The sequence below is a fragment of the Sparus aurata genome, chromosome 20 (assembly GCF_900880675.1).
Source record: "Sparus aurata chromosome 20, fSpaAur1.1, whole genome shotgun sequence".
Classification (NCBI taxonomy): domain Eukaryota; kingdom Metazoa; phylum Chordata; class Actinopteri; order Spariformes; family Sparidae; genus Sparus; species Sparus aurata.
The window spans coordinates 7,021,663-7,043,404 of NC_044206.1; the positions used below are offsets into that span (position 1 = coordinate 7,021,663).

General features: G+C 42.5%; 1 protein-coding gene across 17 annotated transcripts in view; it reads right to left on the reverse strand.

Moving 5' to 3' along the window:
• cacna1g (calcium channel, voltage-dependent, T type, alpha 1G subunit) overlaps nt 1-21,742 on the reverse strand; it is a 275,131-nt gene that overhangs the window by 13,285 nt on the left and 240,104 nt on the right. For 11 of the 17 annotated variants that reach the window (XM_030399310.1, XM_030399319.1, XM_030399309.1 and 8 more), the window contains 8 exons: nt 16,261-16,412; nt 14,202-14,311; nt 10,859-10,989; nt 8,521-8,591; nt 6,867-6,945; nt 6,386-6,507; nt 3,375-3,800; nt 1,259-1,411 (listed from right to left, as the gene is read on the reverse strand). In XM_030399310.1, coding sequence (XP_030255170.1) covers nt 1,259-1,411; nt 3,375-3,800; nt 6,386-6,507; nt 6,867-6,945; nt 8,521-8,591; nt 10,859-10,989; nt 14,202-14,311; nt 16,261-16,412 — 1,244 coding nt within the window. The remainder of the gene's footprint in view (nt 1-1,258; nt 1,412-3,374; nt 3,801-6,385; nt 6,508-6,866; nt 6,946-8,520; nt 8,592-10,858; nt 10,990-14,201; nt 14,312-16,260; nt 16,413-21,742) is intronic. The other 6 variants (XM_030399312.1, XM_030399308.1, XM_030399302.1 and 3 more) reach the window with 2 other exon arrangements.

The window sequence follows — 21,742 nt, forward strand, 5'->3', positions numbered from 1 at the left end:
GTCACGTTTGCTGACTTCCTTCTTCTGTCTGACGTATCACCTGATGTTTCGTGGTTTCGTTATAGCGACAGGGGACCGAGGATACACACAATTACCTTGAGTAAAATTATATTTCTCTGAGTTTGAACAAAGTTGCATACGTTTGGGGAAGTGTGAGTTGCCTATATAACTCAACAACATATATTTTGTTTTTTAACATTTTAATGCAAATGTGATGTTACATATTATACCTTCAACCCTTGAGGGGGTTCTAAACCGCAAAGGTTGTTTTTATATAACCAATTTAATGTGATATCTCAATCTACAAAAACAAACCGGTCAATGGTATAATTAAAAGAGAAATGTTATTGTCAATATTGTCCTTCCATGCGTAATGATAGACACAAAGAGTTAAAATAATATAAATATATAATAAGGTCTTATCAACCAAACAACATCAATGCAAAATGCGCATTAAACCCAAAAAATAAATATCCAAGCCAACCTAATACCTCAATCAATACATGTAAATAATGCATCTGCCATTCAGGAGCTTAAGTTTACTGGCACTTATATCATTCTAACAACAACAACTTCTCAGATTTTAAACAAGACAGATTTTTTTTATCCATGGAGGTCAACAGAATTGTGTTTGTGCTTCTCACAGCGCTGGGAAAAGAAATATAAAACAGTAACATCTCTCTCATCGATCATCCGGATGATCAACAGTACGGCGTGTGGAAAGTTTTCATACAGACTACGTCTTTGGCAGAAAGTAGTTCCAGTGAGGTCTGTGGATTATCCTGAACTAGCGGGACCTTGTTTCTGACTGTTGCTGTTAAGTTTTTGACACGTTCTTATTAAATGCTGTAAGCACAGCAAAACCCACAGTTGCATTGGGGTTAGAAGCACATATTCATTATATGATGGATATAGCAGAACTTTTGGGCAACATGATTTGCATGCCTAGATATCACTGAGAAAAAATACATTTTCTGTAATTTGGGTGAACCAACCCTTTTATTAAGGCATCATCCCTTGCTTTAAGAATGCCCTTGCATCAAACTGCATTGGAATTGCAAACAAGGGACATGATTGTATTTTGCCTTGTGTGAAAAACAAGATTATCTGTAATCTTTCTGGTTTTGTTTGATATTCATAAACTACAGCAGAAACTGCTGCATCACAACTTTCATCTCATGGTTACTCGAGCAGAGAAATAAGAACCACTATATGTATGAAATGGAGGAAGTGAGTCATCATTCTGGTGATTATTGACCTTCTTGTCGCTGCTGTGCTTGCGGGGCTTGGGGGGCAGCGCGTAGTAGTGGCAGATAGAGCCGGACAGGTTGTCCATCAAACTCAGCTCCCCCTCCATTGAACCCTGGATCACCAGGGAGACCGAGTCAAACTGCGCTCTCCGCTGGATGAACTTCCATAATGCAGAGTGAAAAGACAGAAAAGAGAGAAAGAAAGGGGCAGAAGTTTTTTGGGGAAAAAAGACAAGGACGGGGGAGAAGGAAAGACACAGGGAATGACGGAGACACAGGAATAAATGTGGAAGAAAAGAATGGGAGCACGAAGACAGAAAGGGAAGAAAAAAGACAGCCAATCAGGTGGAGACAAACAGATATACAAACAGGAAATAAGCCAAAGGAAATACAAGTAGGAAAACTACGTTATCTTTCAGACTGTAAGTGTTTTACTAAATAACTAGCAGGCTTTCATGCAGATCACAGGAACTGAACATTCAAAATCTCCCTCTAAACAACATTTCAGGCTGTCTTGTGCTGCCATTTAATCCCACAGGGGGGCACTACAACACTGCATTAGGGCTTAAAAGAGAGACTGCGGTTGAACCGCACACGTTTTAGAAGAGCGGCAGTGGAAGATGGATAACATCTTAGAGAGGGAAACATAACGACAGCGAGACCTTTACTTCCTATCCCAAAAAAAGTTCCCCTGCCGACTGGAAATAGCTGTTGAAGTGAACAACAAGGCCCCGTGGTCCAGCTTTCCCATGGCACTGTGACCTATCTATGACTGGCATGTGCTCTACAGGGACCAGCTACACTCACACACACACACACACACACACACACACACACAACACAGTCATGCACGCACACAAACTGGTCAGGTCAGTATGGGTTACAGAGGGTAAGGAATTTGCATATCCAGGAGATTTTCTGGATTTGACTTGACATAAACCATAAAAATGCATTCATTATCACACACTTGTCTAATATCTGAAGGCAATACGTTAATCACACACGGATGTATCCACGCACATTTGAAATGATGCCAGAGTGTGTAGTGAAAGTCCCAGTATGGTCGTATCCGCTATAGTTTGTTTACATACAGATCACAATTTGTACGCTGAGACAGTAAAGGGACATTCCTTCCAAGAAATCCATTATTTCGGATACAATCCAGCACGCTCAGCATCCCAGAGAGCTAACTGATAGTTTGGACCGGAGTCAGGTCTAATGACCAGAGACGTGGGGGGGTCATCTGTCTGACCGCGCAGCCTGGGCCCCCCAGCAGAAAGTGACTTTGGAGCATCTGTCGTGTCGCCCATGATGCTGCATTAGCCACTGAGAATGCAGTGATCTCACCGAGAAGTTACCTGAATGTGTCTCACCTTTACTTGGGTGCAATGATGTGAATCTCATCCTTACATATACTGAGGCAGCAGTGGGAATTAATGTGTTATTAATGAATCTCTAAATTCGCCCACATTTGCCATGGGGTCACTGCAAATATCTCACAGAGCTAAACAAGCTCAAGCTTAACAAGCTTTATTTAGAATCTACACATGATCAGTGGAATCCAATGAAGGGGGATGTTCAAATGAAAAGGTGTTTTCAAAAGTGGACCTGATGTTTACATACAGTATTTTGATGTCTAAATGATTCATTCCGATAGATCGCTGAGGTTGTCTAACAAAATTAAGAAAATTATTCCAACATAGTTATTACTTTTTCCTGAATAAATAGATCATTTCTGTCACCAAATCACAAGGCCCAATCGAGGAAAAGTTTCAATGTGAAATCTTAGGAGAGGTGAGTTGTTGCGGCAAGACGATGCTGGAAACATGAGGAGTCTACAGTTTACCTAGAGGAAATGCATTCTTCAGCTACAATTTATTTCCAGGATGGCCAGTTATATAACTGATTTTGACAATCCAGATGAACTACTTACCTTGCGTATTCGAAAAACAGGACCCCGGTTGAAAAATACCAGAATTCCCTTTTTTGCACACACAAAAGCAGAGTTTTGCTAACACTGCTAAGAGGGAACCATGCTAAAAAATACCTTCAAACCACAACCAACAAAATAGTATCTAGATAATGCACACATGATGGACAGCAGAACAAAAAAAGATGTATCACCTCCAGGGGGGTGTCCAAGCATGAAGCAGCGTCGGCTCTGATGTTTACAGTGTCTCTGGTTATATCAGCAGTGGGTGAGTCCATAGGACCATCCATTTCCTGCTCCCTGTCCCCTCCTCCTGTGGACCTCCAGGGGGAACCCCCAGAACTTGACCTGTCCATGCCCGGTGTCATCGGGTTGAGCTGGGGTGACCTCGTTGCCATTTCTTCCGCTTGGAGCCTGTTCTCCAGCTCCAGCTCCGCCTCCAGCTCCGCCTCCTCCTTGGCTTCCTTGTTGCTCTCCTCCAGATGCTTCATCAGGACGGCGATGACAACGTTGACCAGGACGAACTGAGCGGTCAAAACAAAGGAGACGAAGTAGATGGGAGAGACCACAGTGTTGTAGCAGGTGGTGGTGGTGTCATGAGCGCAGTCCCTTAACGTGTCCTGAACGCAGCATGAAAACAAGACATGAAAGCATTAATGAAAGCTGCATAAGCTAACAGCCAATGAGAACACTGATATAACCTTGAATTTCATTCAATAGTGACAGTTCTAAATGTCCAGTGGCATAGCAGTCAGTCACACCTGAAGTATCTCAATTTTTGCCTTCAAAGAATGAATCCTAATGTTGCTTCAGGGGAGCAAAATATTGTGTGGTAATAGTTGTGTTTTTTGTTTTTTTTCATTGATTACTATCTAACCATGAGCCTTTTTGCAATCATGTGAGCAAGCTAACATAAATGCCTATTTAATAACTGTGCAGCACCTATCGTAATGGTGAACTAGTCAGCTATAGCGGAACCAATGACAGGATTATATAAATTTGTAGGCTTTGTGTGCACAGATGCAATAACCCCCGTCATTAAGGAAGAAGGATGTCAAAAAAGACAAGGAACAGACCGGAGAAGTCTGGCCCCATCCCACCAAGTTTGGGAGAGTAACAACTTTGTTTGCTCTCCAGACAGAGACTACATCCACATAGTAGTTCATTAGACCCCTCTAGGTTAGAACTGCCTACTTAAATGTGTTAGTGCATATATCTTGTGTTTCACAACATGTCATCGTTTTGATATTATGAAACTCTGCCTCCAGTAGAGGCCAGTTCTCTTTCTGCACAAAGAAATGTAATTAGTAATCAGTAAAAGAGTGGCAAGGATCCTCTTTCTTTCAAAACAAACCCCTAGACTATAAAACTTTAGCACAGGTGCTGGCTCTCCCTGTTTTCTCCTGTCTGTTGTCCTGACTTTTGGTGTCTGCAAATCACCCTTGTGAGTCCTCTGCGGGGAAGTCCCCATCCTGGGTAATGCGGCCGACAGGTATTACGGGTGCTGGCTTTAGTCTTTCGCTTTTAACTAAAAACCAGAATGAACTCTGAACTGAGAAAAAAGACTGCATAGACTCCAAAAAGCAATAATTAGTTCACTTTTAAACTTTGAGATTTTTATGGCTCCGTGCATCCCAACTGTGCAGCCTGTTGCTCAACGCACCAGACCGGAGGACACATGCTGTGTTTCCTCTGTAGACTCTGAAAGGCCTCGACTGAGCCTGGATTCATCATCCTGGAGAAGCTTAACTGAACCTACTGCACAGTTATCATCTGGCTGTCTCTATGGCGGCTGAAGATTTCTTGGCGAGTTTACCCACCATGCTGGGCGCTTTCCGGGGTGCATCATTATCAGCCCATCCGTTACCACGTAAACGTATGATGCGTGATGGGTGAGAGTTGATGCAGAGCTAATTCTTACATGATTTCTTTTGCTTTTTATTGACGTTAGTTAAGTATTCCCCTTTTTGCATCTTTGAATAGTTTTTAATAAAATTCCTTCATTGATTAATTCATTCTGCTTGCAATAGTTAAATAGCTAAATTTACTGTTAATTTATGCCTCATCAGTGCCTGTAGTCGTTTGTATGTTCATTTATGTTTAGCTGACCTCATTCATCATCTGTGTCCCTCAGTAGTTCAATAATAACTTGAATTAAGTCGTTGTATTTGTGTTTTTCTTTGTGGCAGAGAAGGAGGTCAATATCAGTCAATGTAGATGGTGTTCCTATTGACAGGGACTTAATAATGATCAATAAATGTATCTTCATGTAATTGAAACATATTGGCCGGCTATATTATTAAAGTACTATTATCTCAAGTGTACGGACTTCCTTGTGAGCCACAATAGATTAATTTGGGACTTATCAAGCAAGAAACTCAACATACCCTCCACCACAGAAAACACCTGGGAAAATACAGAGGGGGGCGCGAACGCGCCTAACAATAGCCTTGCTACAAATGTTGCTATCAAATATAAGAGGTATAGGCAGTTCCTGCTCCATCAGCTAAGGGGTTTTTGGCCTGAAAAAAGCTGGAAATCCCTGCCTTTGCGTAATCACGAAGTTGACATTTAAACATTTTAGTGAAATATATATGCAGGCCAAAGAAAAAAGCCTGCTGACTTGAGTGATCAACTTTTATCCAGCGCCAACAGCAAGTCGAAGTTTATTCATTTGTACTGATGGTGTATAATTGGTGCATAACATACCAACTTGAACATACATTCTGGCATTAGTATTTAGCCAGTACAGCCTCACAGAGCAGCTAGCATGGCTGCTATATTCATGCATGGAAAATCCAAAATAGCCTCATGGTTAAAATTACTCTTACTGTCTAAGGCCACACCTCTTTTACTTGCACTGAACACTGCCACTGAACGTTGCATAATTGTCTGACATAAAAGTGATTGGTAGGGATGTTGGCCTGAATTAGAACATAGAAGAAAGACAATCATATCAGTGATTGAGAATTAGAAGCTATTTAAAGGTAACTGGCAACTTACCAACTATTGTTGGGCCTTGAGGAAAAAGTGTTTTTAGTAATCCGCAGAAACTGGGTAAACTATTGTGTTGATGTGTATGTAAAGGACATGCCAACATAGATCTGCCTCTAGATCTGCCTCTTGTGTTCCAGACGAATGTACGTGCACCAGTGGAAGAATGAAAATGCATTATGTGTGTGTTTGCCTGTAGTGATAGTTTCACCTTCATTATGCCATTCCAGTTGTCTCCAGTGGAAACTCTGAAGAGCAGCAGAAATGCCATCCCAAAGTTTTTGAATGTAGCGTAGCGCCCCAGACCTTCACATGGGTGGAGCTCATCGCAAACTGGGGAGACAAGGAGGGGCAGGGAGGGGATATGGTGGGATAAGAATAGTCAGGCAGTCAAGGAGAGACATGAACTTTAAGTTTATGCTTTTTTTGTGGCTTTTCAGTTATCAGGACTTGGCTTTGCAAAGAAATAATGACTGTTGTACTACTGTATTACTTGAAGGCTACTTGCTTTAATTAGACATCAGTCAGAGCAATCAATAAGGTATTTCTAAAAAAACTATTAACTCCAGATAGATTGAAGTCACATAGGGCAGCAATAAACACCTGTGCATGGACTGAGTGGAATGTATATGTGTGGATCTTTGTTTCGGCTTTGTCTGGTTTGCCTGTATGCGTGGTGCGTGTGCCCTTACTCAAGTCACCAAACAGCTCTACTCCCAGCGCTGCAAAGATAAAGAAGAGGAGCATGAAGAGAAGACCCAGATTCCCCACCTGCAGAGAAACAACAGGAAGAGAGAGGGATTAGCTAGAGGAGAGAAATCCCTGACAAAATATACTAATAACGAGGGACAACAAATAGCTAATTCCACTGAGAAAACAAATGGAGGGGCGTGATGAAGCAGCCGGGAGGAAATGTAAGCTATGGCAACTGGCCATTGATTAAACTCAACCCCAGACAGCCATTGTCCAATCATAGCTTAGCAACTGGAAGGCACAGCGGGCCTGTCGAGCTTTTGATTTCCCTGCGTGGTGAAGCATCTGTCCGAGATACTCCTCATCTAAAGAGCTTTATGATGGTCCATTCCGGAACCCCCCCCCCCCCCCCCCCCAAAAAAAAACAAGACAAAAGATGTAAAGATATATTAAATACTTGTCATAGTAATTAAGGTGGTTTTCAGCTCAAAGGTAAGATGTAAATGTTAGCATGTATAGTGAGATTGTGGACTTTTTTTTCTTGGGGCACGTGGATTTAGCTGCAGTCATTTAGCATGTTATTGTATAGGTAGATGTACCCCTCCCCAGGGTTTGCCATGGAAAAGTCAGCTGAAAATATAAAAAAAGTCAGCGGAGACGGAGGAGGCATTTTTACAGCAGCTTATCTTAATTAGCTAGCTACCTACAACTGATAAAAAACAGACAAAACTGAAATGAGCTTGAATGAGAGGCGGCTTCTGGCTACCTGTAGCTTATCTCAAAAAAAGGACGCATTGTTTCAAACATTTCTTGTGCTTCATCTGCATCTCTATGTTTAGCTGCCATTTGCAAAGTAGCTCAGTTTGCCATGCAGCTAGCTGCCTGGACTAGGAGCTAGGGGAGTGTTGGCATTTAAGTCAGTAGCACACCGGACGATGATGGGCTGTGGCTAAGTGGCTAGCATTCTAACCTCAGTAGATATCTCAACAAAACAGTACACAAACGTCATAATTTCTTCACTTTCTCCTGATATATATATATACTTTATGTTGTCAACTAAAATTCTTACATATTGCACCATCAAATACGGTCGGAGAAAGGTTTTAGTAATGGAAAGTTTAGGGGTTTGTTGCTCCTGCTACTGCTCAGAGCCCCACCACCCTTATCATCGGATTTATTTACTATGAACATTTCTGACAAGCTCTAGGTGGAATTAGCATAGAACACCACTCACTTTCTCTCTGAGTGACAGACAGAGGTAGTGACAAAGAATTCTGTGAACATAGGAGTGTTATTTTTCTTCTCAGTCCAAACACCGCCGAAGTTGTTCTAAATTACCAACTCCGCCACTCTCAAATCCACCCACCATCGTTCAAAACAAAGCCTCAAGCTACATTCATTTCCCAATCTCTGCAGGGAGCTGGTTATGCAAATACGGGTCTCTAGAGTTGGCAAAAAGCTCACGGGAAACAACAGCGCCCTGAAACAGAAGAATAAATACTGAAAAAGGAATGCCTCTGGGAGGTAATTTTAGGGACAGCTTCTGTGGGATGTGTCAGGAAGTGAAAGATCCATGGAGAAAAATACAGAGGAGGAAGGATAAGAGAACTAATCGGCTTCGGTGGATGTTATTTAACAGATTTGACTGGGTACCTGAGGCAGGGCTTGCATAACGGTGTCCAGCAAAGCTCTCATCCCAACCGCCATCTTCAAGAGCTTCAGTACTGTAGGGGGACAGACATACACATGGAGAAAATGAAAAAAGTGTCTCGCTAATATTAAGATTGTTCAGTCTTACATAAGAGGACAGGGACTTTTGCCATCCACACCTTTTGTGAGGGTGAAAGGACTCAGACTAAGCCAGCTCCTTCAGTGTTGCCACAGATTTCCTTTTATTGAAAAACATTAAGATTTTAGGTAGCCTGATTGAGGTCATATCCTCCAGATTGGGGTTGCAGTTTGATGAGGTCACTCGGCGGCATTGGGGTACCAACAGAGGTACATCAGGATTGACAGATAATGCATAATAATGAACTGAAAAGTAGAGATTCACAAAAAAAAGAGAGTTTTTCTTGACCTGGGCCAGCGACTTCCCGGAGTCTTCAGTGGTTGCCAATCTCACAATGAGAAAACTCATGAAAGTCACTGGTCTAGGAGGAAGTGGTTCCAACAAAGGAGATATGTCTGTTGTGAGATGTTCATGGCAACATTTAGTGGTGTTGATAGGCACCTTTTGTTTTATCTTTGGATCAAGAAAGTTTAGAAGTTTCCCCATGCTTCCAAACTTCGGGCTAAGCTAAGCTAAGCTAACTGGCCGTTGATCAAACCCTTACAATGACTGATCATACCTCTCATCAGGACTGTGTGTGTGAGCCGTGAAAATATAGAAATAAGACAATGCACGAATATTTAAGTCCTGCATTCTCGATGTTGCTTAAGCAAAAGTACAAATTGCAACATGACAAAATATACTTCACATTAAATCACAGTGTTATATAATATGAGACTATTATATGTTTTGTTTTAATCAGTGATTAATGCCTGCGAGAGCCCTCCAATGTTGTTTATTTTCTCAATATGGAGCCGAAATTAGATATTTTGTGTGCTACTGCATAGATTGCTGCCATATGTGGTTAATATGCAGTTTTGTAAAATGTAAACAAAGGTCATACTTGAGTAAAAATGATGAAAAAGATACTGTATAAAAATATCAAAAGTTGGTCAACCATGAATAGTCATTCAATAAAAGTCTTTCATATATATACTGTAATTTTCTGGCTATAAATGTACCAAAGAGAAGTACTAGTACCTCAAAATTGCACATAAGTACGGTACTTGATTAGTACTACATTATACATCCAGGCACAGCTTCTGAGAAGCAGCTGGGAAAGGACTAACGTTTAAACAGCAGAAACCTTAAAATAAGATGAAACCTGAAATCGCTGAGGACGATCCAATGCGATTAGGACGGAGCCGGTGTGTTAATGTAATCCAGCTAAATCGCATCTACATACTGTGTGAATACGAGATGCATGGTGATGCCAGGTAGCAAAAACAATGGAGCTGCTTACCGTGCCCATCTAAACACAACAAGAAGATGTGCGCGTGCCTGGTCCTCTGTGTGACAGTAATCAATAACGACTTCCATGCAACTCCTGTTATTACACCTTCAGTAATCAGACAAAACAGATGAGCCTCCCTCCTGTCCGTCTTATCTCCTCTTCTTCTCAGCTCTCCCCGTCCCTCCCTCCCGTTAACTCCCTTCCCAGGCTTCTCTTATCTTCAATTACCTGGACAAGTAATCAGCCCGGAGCACACGGTCAGTTTAGCTTTTTCCCTCTCCCTCCTGCCAAATCGTCCCGTCTTTTTAACTTGACCTTTCTCCTGCACTCTTTTCCTCAATTAATTCTATCTCCAGATACGCGGCATCCCCTCCGTCTCTCCAACCCACCAACAAGCCGTCCCTCCGCTCATTTATCTCTCATTATCCTCGTTCACTTCATCTCAACTTTATTCGCTCCGGCATCAGTCGCTCCTTTTTCTGACTTCTTTCCACCCTGTTCTAATCTATTTTCAGGTCAGAAGTTGTTCATCATCCCTGCCTCTTCCTTTGATTCCTCCCTCCCTTCCCTCTCTCCTCTCATGTATTCCCTCCATACCTAGTCTACCTCTCGCAGCTTAATTCGTTTACTGTCATAATGTGTCTTGGCTCGCTCCCACCCTCCGCTGTCTCTCCTCTTTTTATCTGTATATCATTCTGTGCTGTGTTTGTCAGCTGACTGTGTTTCTCAGTGCCATCTGGTCGACTCACACCCTGCCCGAACCCTGCTGAGACCTGCCATGCAAAAATGACAACGCGGGAGTCCCAGGGACGTGGCTGTTTCACAGGGCATCTTAAAAGTGCAGCACCGTGAAAGAGACCAGAGTGTGTGAGAGGGAGTGTGTCAGGTAGGGGTTGGGATGGATGGATGGACGGACGGGGCGGTCATACCTCGTGCGATCCTCAGCACTCTCATGATGCGGATGATGGTGGGGTTGATCGGTAGAGAAGCCTCCTCAATCTTCTCCAGAGTGATGCCCATGATGGACAGCAGCACGATGACCAGATCCAGCTGGTTCCACCTACGCACACAAACACACAGACTCAGCAAACCCTAACACTGACTTAGACAGCCTTCTGTCCAATGGCTGCGCAATCTGATCCAAGCAACTTGCCAAAGTTACCTATTTCTGATAAGACTTTTTCTTTACGATAGAGATGTGAACTTGAGTAAAATGACCTGGATTTGATTTAGAACAGAGGAAATAATACAATAAAATAAAAAACTTTTGTCTTCACTTGGTTGTAAAGTACTCATAACCCCACACTTTTCAGAAACCAGAGCCAAATCAGTCAATGTCATTATTACAGACATGTTATACGTTAGATATGTCAGATATGTTAGTGACATCTAAAGCTGAGGTTGCAAATGGCGCACAACTGAATACTCCTTGCCTCATTCTTCCCTTCCAAAACTGTGAATAAAAATAAAAATGCAAAATGCCCTTTGGTGTTTGGTTTGTTCTTTCTGGGCTACTGTAGAAATGTGGTGGTGAAACATAGTGGACCTGCTCCCTCTGTAGGTTTAAAAGGCTCATTCGGATGGAATGAAATCACAACTGTACTTCAGTTTCAGGTGATCATACACTCATGAAAACATGATTGTAAATATAAACTAACCCTCTACTTCAAGTTTGCATGTTACCGACTTGCGGGTTAGAGGAGCTCATTATCTGGAGATTGTTGGGTGTTAGATATGTGATCCACAGACAGTAGAGGTTAGCTTAGCATAATGACTGGAAACAGAGTAAACAGCTAGCCTTGCACTCTTTAATGGTAACTGAATCCACCTTCAAGGCTAATTAATTAACTCTTTACACCTTTTTAAGGTAATCCATGCAAAAACAAAAAGTTGTTGACTGTTTCTTGGCCAGGCGCAGTGACTTCATTGATTGGACACTTGGTTTGCCTGGCTCCCTACGGTTGCAAGATACTTAGCGGTAAGATATAATTTGATATAATGTTGCTATATTTACATATGTAAATACATATTATGAGGCTATAATAAGGGGATCTCGATGTGCTGGTATTTGGTGGATGTTACTACCTTCAAGAAGAGCCAGTGTAGCTGGCAGCAGTTTCTATATTTTGGTAGACCGGTGAAAGTGGTAACAATCATCTCATCTAACTTTCAGACAGCTAATAAATATTTCCCCAAACTGTTCCTTTAAGAATGTTCAATATTAGCATGTAAATTCATCATTTTCAGACTTTTGTCTGGGATATTATGATGAAATCTGTTTTTCACTAAGGCTGGATTTACATCTTGTGCTGCGGTGAAAACGCAGGTTTTCCAATTCATTTTAATGAGGGTAGTCCGTTTTGGCTGCAGTGGTGCGGGCAGCAATCTGTGCACAAAAAGTTGAATCCGACTCAACTTTTGGAGAAACGTAGCCCGACGCCACGTTGCATTGGCCAGTTTCATAGGCTGGCTATCAGACTATGACTGAAGCCACAGTGGAGTGTAACGTATCGTGTCGTGTTTATTCACTGAGCTTGGCATTGTGCACCATTTTAAAACACATCCGTGGATGCCGCCGATCACTGTAGGACTGGCATGCTTAATCTACTGTGACAGAGGCTTGACCGAAGATCATAAGCAGAGTAGAACGGGTCAGTAGCAGGACATGTTATTCAGCATGGATAAATATCACAGAGAGAACACAACAGACAATTCTCTGTGTGGTGTTAAGTTTTATTTTCACTGCGGTGCGGTTCCCACCAGTTGTAAACACAGCAATGATCTGTTTCGTGCTGGTTGTTTATACTATTATTTCTAAGTGTTCAGTGGTAGGACCTGCATAGCGCAGGATCAGCCGGGGTTCCCAACGCGTCACTTACACGGACCATGGATTGACACTCCCACACTGCCGCACCAACCTATGGTGTTTCAGGTTCGCATCCGATGTGATCAGGTTTCTTTTCCGTCCTGCTGATTTAAATTGATCTGATCTGTTTTGTCACTGCACATGCATGATCATTCATAGCAGCAAACATAAGCTGTGTACTAAGCTTCAGCACGTTTTTTACAACCCATTTAATACTCAAACGATTTTGTGTGAAGTATCACTTTAATTTTATGGCGATTACAGAATAAAAACAAACCTCTAGGTTTTACTAGAGTTTTTTATTAGTTTAACAATAAACTAATCTCATAAACTCTATATTTAGACAAGGACGATTTTCTGGATGCATCCGAGTGTGAAGAAAGCGTCGTGAGGCAGCCAAAGTATCAATTCATTTTGGTGTATCATAAAGATAGATTTGATCCACTCAGATCAGGAATCAGCAGGCTACTTTCTCTCACAGATACTGGGACTGACTTGAGATCAAAGTGTTGGGACCAAATCTGATTTTCCAGCCCCTGCGCAATAAATGTGCACTGAACGCCGTGTTTGGAAGAGAATGAGAGTGTAAAATTTTGAGTGAAGACAGCGGTGGGTGGTCGCACAAATCAGGTTTGACAATTTCCATTGTTACCTCTCCACAAGCATGCTTTTCTCTGCCTTACAGTCCGCGAGACATATCGGTTCATCTTCCAGATACTCATTTAGATCAACACAAGAAAAATCAACTTAAAATTAAATGGAGAGTGCAATGTTATCCCTCGGGCTAAATGGTGTGTTTATCTGTTTGTGTGTACCTGTGTGCAGCATGTGTGCAGTGAGGTAATATCAACAGGGACCGCAGCCAAATCCAAAAAGGATAATGGTCTACTCTGGCAAAGAGAATGGACATCATGGAGCCCTTGGTGGTCAGCTTGAGTCCAATAACACGTTGTCTCCACTGAGGTGTGTGTGTGTGTGTGTGTGTAATCATGTATTGTATGCGTGATGTCAACATTGTGATTGTGTTTGTGCATTATTGTGCGGTTTTCAGGGGGACGCCAGGGATTTCAAAGCTATGAAATCATCTAAGGCAGCATGGTTTATGGGTGTTTAACGAGGCCGTTTGTATTCATGCAGGCCTCGCTGAGAACCATCCACCAAAGGCACCTAAGAGAAAGCTCATTTAAGCTCTGCGAACGCTGCCTCAGATTTTCCACATGACTCACGGGGTTAAAGAAAGGTACCTTTACCCACTAACCTATAACAGTATCACATCCACTGAAATGTCAAAACCCTAAACTGGGAGGTAAATATTTATTCAGGATTGCTGTCTGATTTTGCGTCCAAGGTGTTTTAGGAAAAGGTGACATAACATTGGGGAGCGCGGCAGTTACTCAAATACTGACTTGTCCTTGAAGAAGCGCCGGAAGCCGAAGGCCACCAGCTTGAAGACGGACTCCAGAACAAAGATGAGGGTGAAGACGTAATTACAGATCTTCAACGCCTCGGTCAACTCCTGAAGATGTCAGAGAGATACATGTTATAGATTAATAAACTGCAAGGGCATCCATCTTGACAAGGCAGTAAAGCAATCATTACACTTTCTGTTATCTTAGCTGAGCGAGTTGTGGCTTTCACTGACACACATTTGAGACAACGTGCTGAAACCTAGTTGAAAACCCACCCTATTTCTGTTTTTGCGCCTGTTAAAGACAAATAATCTTTCAGCTTCAATGACCTGCTGTGGTGAATTATTTTTGCTGAGTAAATATACAAGTTTCCTGAATTTACAGTCTTCGCATGAAATACCAAAAGGTCCTTATTGTAAACTCTGTCCTCCTCTCCGGAATTAGACATTCCATTAATAGATCACTCGCATGGCCCTCCCCTCCTCCCTCCCTCATTTCTCCACGAAAAGGCCATTAGAATCAAAGTGTCCATTTTTGCCTCGGGGAGAACTCAGCGCCCATCTGCATGGGAAAACTGACCTTTAGCGGCGGAACGAGGAGAGAATTGGTGGGCTACAGGGGAAAAGTCTTACCGGAGATCAATTCATCGATTCGCAGCTAGCTCCAGTTTGTGATACATTACCACCTCTAACTCTACCCCATTCCCATCTAGCATCGCCTTACCACCGTCTACTCTTCTCAACGTTGGTTCCGCAGACTCTTCTCTCTTTTTTACTCCATCTCTGTGATTCTTTGACTGTCGTGGAATCTTACCAAACGCAATCTGTCCCTACACCTCTGTCAGTCGTTTTTGTTTTTACCTCCACCACAGGATTGTGATCTAGCAGGTTTGTCACCTTTGGGTGGAATTTGCTGTATTTAAATGTATACAGTTTGAAGCATTATCATAAACTCTTGCAGTATGTTGTTTAAAGAATTAGTAAAGATGTTTTGAAGTTTTTTTTGTGTTATTTTTTATATCAATGGTATTTTATTATCATTGGCACAATTTGTAAACCTGGCACTTTGAAACCATATAAAAAGAATAAAAGATTAAAACTTATATTTCCCTCCCAGTCGCAAGAAAAAATGTTGGTATTTTAAACTTCTGCAAACCATGGATACGTTCAGTTTGTATACTTCACACCCACCATATCAACATTTCTTATAATAATTGTCATGTGATCACATTTATATATGAGCTGGCTTTTCATGTCAAAAGGGGGCAGGGCGGAATAACGTAACAGTTAGCCAAGAAACCTGCTCGACATTTCAACATGTGTATGCACAAAACTCCTGTATATTTTTTAAAGTCACGTTGGGACATTTCACAGCTGTTCTTTTGTGGCTTTAAAAAACAACTGTAGCTGTAACTTCACTGTGTTCAAGGCAATATTTTTCTGCCATGGTTGTGGCAACAGAACCACTTAAGCCAAAACATGTTATTTTCCTAACCTTGTGCTTTTTGTACAGAAACCTAAAAAGGCCAGAGGAACAACATCAACTTGAAAATACCGAAAGTCTCAACGCAAAGTTTCAAGACAAAGAAATAAAAAAATATATTATTATATCTGGTTTGCAGAAATGAACAATGTCAACATTTATTCTGGCGATTGGATTATATTCCAATCACATTCAGTCTTAAAACACACATTTAGATACTGATTTTTTTTTTTTTCAGAACACAGCCTTTTAGTTGCCAGTATCTTAGCATTTTCTCTTGAATCTCTTGAAATTCTCTTGAAACATTAACAAACAGGCAACAGGACATGTACTGTATTGTAAGACAGGATAAAATCACTTATGTTATTTTTAGTCAGTGTAAGACTGACTTTCTAACTGTACTGTACCCATCATAGGTGTCAAATATGTGATTTCAACGAGTGACTACATATATAATACAATACAGTGAATACAATAAACACTAGGAATCATTTTCAGTCATTACTCAAGCCCAGGCATGAACATTTGAAGCAAGGAGCCCATCATGACCCCCCTTCCTCCCCCCACATCTGACCTCGGGCTGCTGGTAGTGCTCCATGGACATGGCGATGACGTTGAGCCCTATGACTATGGTGATGAACAGGTCCAGGTAGTGGCTGGTGCACATCTTGTGGATGAGCAGGCGCGTGGGGGAGTAATCCGAGTAGTAAGGCTTACTCTGAGCTTCTGTTGGAAGTGGGAGGTAGTTGGGGGTGAGGTGCGAGGAGCGGGGTAATGAGGAGGAGGAGAAGGAGGGGGAGTTCAAAAAGTGAGATAGGAAGGAACACAGTGGGACACTTTACAGTAGACCTGCTGTGCTGAGGACCGGCACCGACCGAAGCTGCTTTAAAAAGAGTTGTTACAGTGAAACACCCACCTTTACACTTCACAGACTCAAGATAGATATGTAGAGAGAAACGTGAAGAGATTTGAAAAAAGGGAGGGCAGATCAGATGATGGACAGGGAGAAAGAGGGACTCCTGTGGTCTGCAGTCGTGACTAATCAAATCAAACCGCCTCTCCTCTGATCAACAGTTATATAAATGAGCTTTGAGTGAGTGAGATAAACAGCAGAAAGACTCAATGTGAAGTCTGATGTTGGGACACCTCCGTCTGGAGATCTGGCCACCTCTCCCTCTGTCTCTCTGATCATCACGTGACTCACCCTCCCCTTCATCCTTTCACTTCCCTCCACTCGGGAAATACCGCGGGAGAAAAAAAACTTTTCCATACTCATCCATCACTTTTTGTCCCGCACCTCTTTCCCTCCATCCGGATAGGATGGATGGATGGGCTGGGAGTTAGGATGAGGAAGAGAGAGGAGGCTCACCCAATCTATCACCTTATCACTCCATCAGTGAAGGAGAGGCTCTTAGGTCGCGCGGGAAAGGGAGTGACGCACACGCTCGCGCACGCTCAAAAGGCAAGTCCTTTGGGTGTTGGGAGCGCTCCCTCCCTGCCCAATTAGCCCAGGTGTGCTGCTGCGGTTGTAGCTGTGCTTGGCTGGAACAATTCCCACAAGTGCGTATACGTGTGTGTGTGTGTGTGTGTGTGCAATTTATGCTTTGCGCCTAGTGTTTCCCCTATCCTATCAGAGAAACGGGATAAAGCAGGAGAGCTGAGTAAGCAGGGTTTGATAACACACCGCCCCCCCATCCCTGACGTTAAACACATACAGTATATCTGCATCTTTTGGGATAGAAATATATCTCCTGAGATAAACCTTTCCAGGTACTGAGTTACTGTGAAGTATCAAAGTAAATTTAGCATAATGTACATTATTTTTTTTTTCACTTGTTACTTTATATTCCTCCAGCTTAGCTGTAAATATTGCCATACACACAGGTGATGTGCAAGTTGGACAGCTGTCGAGGTTTGGCAGTGGTGTGCACCCTGATGAGTGCTTTCAAGTTAATTATTCCATATTTGTGGTCAGGTTCATCTTTGCTGAGGGCTAATTCTGCACCTGCTGGTAGTTATTGATAATGACAACAGGGGAGATGAGCCTGACCACTGCTGGTATACCGGCTGAACCACGGGGCACCCAGTGTTGGGAGTTTGACTGCTCCCGAACTCCTACGGAGATGTGCGTGCCAGAAAGTGAAAATAATGTGGCTTCCGGTGAGCTTGGTCCCGCTCTTCAAATGAATGCACTAAAGCAGGATGACATACTCAGTCACCTGCTTTGCTTTTCGTCACCGCAGGTTCTGGAGCTGTCTCCGTGGCAGCTTGTCGGCTGATCTTTATAAATGAGGCCATACTTTTGGACGTTTCACCATATGGCCCACCAAGCAGACAGTGATGAAGCAGCTTTTGAAGCATCTTGGGTAAGTCTGGGCACATGTCGTTGAATTGGGGTAGTTGGACATTGCCCTTGTGGGATGCAACAGCTTCATTTATCGAGAGTCCCTATTTACGAGGTCCTCAATCATCTTTGGATGAGCAAACATTACTTCTACTGTGTTCCACTTACTGTCTGCAGGTGCATGGCGAGCCAAGGTAAACAGACATACTCACACACAGCAGTAGTCCCCTTGTTTCACTTCCTCATTCATCTACATACGCTGCAAAAAAACCGCTGCTATTTTATGTTGCTTTTTCTCTTCCTACCATGGCTTTTCTGCTGTCCAATTTACATTCCCATAGAGTAATATACGGGCCCAAAAAAAAGAGCTAAATATAGTATGGGATAGCTAAAGCGAGTTCGCTAGATTGGTTCACTTTCTCCCTTAAAAAAGTAATGTGAAGAAGTAAGTAAGCGTTGCCCTTATTATTATGGATGGGGCAAAGAGTGCAAGACCGGGGATAAGGGAGAGGAAATAGATGGATGGAGAGAGAGAGAGAAACCGAAGCTGGCTAAAGCTCAGCTCGCCTCTAGAGGGGAGGGGAGGGAATCAAGTGAGGGAAGAAAAGGTGAAAGTTTAGGAAGCTAAATTACACTTGCTGCCCCAACTCTCCTGCTCTCACTTCCACTGCTCTTTTCTCCTCCACAGAGAAACAAAGAGAGTGATGCCCTTATTAATTAGGAATGGAGTCTATGTTTCTTTTTTGTGTAAGGTACCACAGCAACAAAATTACATTTAGCGCAGTGAGGAAAACCTATTTTCCCTGTCCTTCACTGATGTGACAGCCTCCTCTCGGCTCTCATCAATTTGAAAGGGGATGAGGATGGTTACATGGGCACGGAGGGTTCACGGAAGGTCACGATGCCCGCCTTCTGCATCTCCATCCTCATGTTTGACACCATTTCTGTTTACATTGAACAGACCGTCCAGGACAATCATCTCATGGGGTCTTAGATCTCATCATGTTTGATAGATAACTGAGCAACATGCAAATGAATGTAATTTGTGTTTGTTGCCCAAATGGAAGCCAATTTGTCTCCTTATTGTTGCTCGACAAAACAGATCTTCCACTTCATCTTCTGACACTTTTACGACCAATGTCCACTGGCGCCATGGCCTCGCTCGCTGCAATCTCATGCTCGGCCTAATTTTGCATCTCTTATATCTCTCGTATAAAGAGGGACTGCAGGCTTTTTTCTTCTACCTGTGGACACATGCATCTGGGATAACGCTACCTAACAAATTGACTACCATCGTTAAACAATGACATTCACTTGTATATACACACCAATATTTATGGCAATTGGCTTCAAATCAGTATTTAATTTGCGATTAAGTTTATCTTAACAGCTATGCAGCAAAATAAACCTTTTCTGTGAGCAAGTTTGAGAAAGAAGGAAATAAGAGAAATCACTTAATAGCGTTACATTTCATTGTCTTCTTCCCAGTTTGAGTTTGCAAAGCAACAATATTGCCACACAGTCCTCCCAAAAAATAGCTGAATGGGTTGTCAGTGTAGGCAGCTTTTAATAACCCATATTTACCTTGTTTGCAAGGCAGCAACCTCTAGTGGCCACAATAATTATGACGGGAGCAAAGGAGGAGGTCAAATGAAAAAAAGTGACGAGGTCGACCAAAGAGGAGGCCAGGATGGATGGATCGAAACACAGGGCTTTCACCCAGGTGACTGCTATAATATTCATCTCCTGTGTGAAACCAGAGGTCAACTTTGACTGTTGACTTCTGTTTTAATTTACGGACCCTGGTGAACTGAAATGTACTGAACTTATGTCACGCACATAACGCAACCTAATTCACGTACTTAACTGAACTTCGCTAACGTACTTTCTACCTTTCTAACTTTCCAAATAACTTAACTACCATTTTTTTCCAGAAACCTAAATAAACAAACATGCAATGTTAATAACTTATATTGTCATATGTGTAATTTTGGGAGTCATATCAAACAAGCTATTCTGTCTTGGGTATTGGTATTGGGAAGGATGCAGCCTCGATATATCTCTCCATCCTGTCCACCCCTGCTCTCCGCGATTACCATAAACGTCTTTTAATACTGCCACGTTCGCAATATAGTCGTTTCTCATTTATATATTAGCCGTTTATGTTGGTGGACAGTGTAAAGAGTATGACATAGATAATTTAATTGGAGCTCACAAATATTACAGGCAGTCATTTCCAAGCTGCTGCACTGCGGAGCTGATAAAATCATTATTTATATCACAATAATAAAATCACTGACATTTAAAATGAGTGATCACAGTTGGGGACAAAAGGTCGTCTCCTTAATGCCACACAGCACCCAGCCTTCAGTGGTTGTTCGGCAAAAGCTCCAAAACAAATGAATTAGTGAGGAGGAAAAAAATGCACTTTACTGGTGTAGGCTACTTCATATGTAACATTAAAGCAGACCTAAATGAGCTGCAAGTGTGTTGTAGACAGACCAAAAAATTCTGAGTGGAAAATTCTAAACTATATTAGAACTGTGGCTACTGAAAAACAGACTCTTCTAAAAACGTAAACCGAGCCACAGCGCGAGCAGAATGCAAAGCAGCTGGACCCTGTGGACATTGGGTTTTGGATTTACTGAGCGACTTCACTGACTTTAAAGAGAACTAAAACCCCAGTTGAAAATCTGCCTGAGGTCTGCCAAACAAGAAGAAGGAAAAACATTGTCTGAAAAAAAAACCAAAAAAAAACCAAAACAAAAGACATAAATAATTCCCTGTCCAAAAACAACCCCAAACCTTATTCCTCCTTTTGCCTTCCAGTGCAGTCATCTTCCCCCTTTGTGGACTCTACACTCACCTCCGGGGGGGTGAGGGTTGTTAGGGGCTGAGGACTGGGCCTGGGAGTTGCTTTTGGACGCGGCCACGCTCAAAAACATAATCCATACATTTCCGAGGCGGTCTTTGTTGGGAAATACAGACACAGTAAGGGTCCTTGGTTGTGGCACCAACAGCACAGCACAGCACTATGGCTACGCTGTGGCTGTGTGGGTTGGATTGGATGTGTAGAGAATGGGTCTGAAACAAGGTGGACCTGCTGCTGTCCAGAATGTGGTGACCATGTGCGGGTGTCTACTGTAGATTGTGAAGTGAAAAGGATGTCGTGCCAGCTACTCCGATGAAAAGGGAGGCCTGACCATGACTCTTGAAGCAACGCGAGACACCGCTATGACTTTGATTCATTGGTGCAATGGTTTCTGCTTTGCTGGATCTCTTTTTTTTTCGATGTGTCTGCAGGCTCTATGGGTTTGGTGCTTCTATCAGAGATGTACAAATGACTGGAAGGTCGGGGGTGAGAAGTGTGGATTGCTATGGGTGACGGGTAACAGAGGAGATGTAGGGACTAGAAAAGACTTAAAGTGTGGATCCGGCATGATGAAAAGAATGGCTGTGAAAGGAAGAGTAGGGCATGGGTTGTAAAAGCAGCAACAGTGCATTTTTGAGGTAAAGGGGTCTGTGAGAGAATGATTGAAATGTCAGTGAGAAACACTTATTGTTTCACATTTTCGAGGCAGTAAGCTTGGTCGGATGCGGCTGCTGCTTTTATGCCCCTGTCCTTCATGGTGAATGGCTCAGTAGTAAACCTTGAGACTCAGTGTCTGCCAGGAAAAATGTGACAGTCTTCAATGTCATGGACTGGACGTCC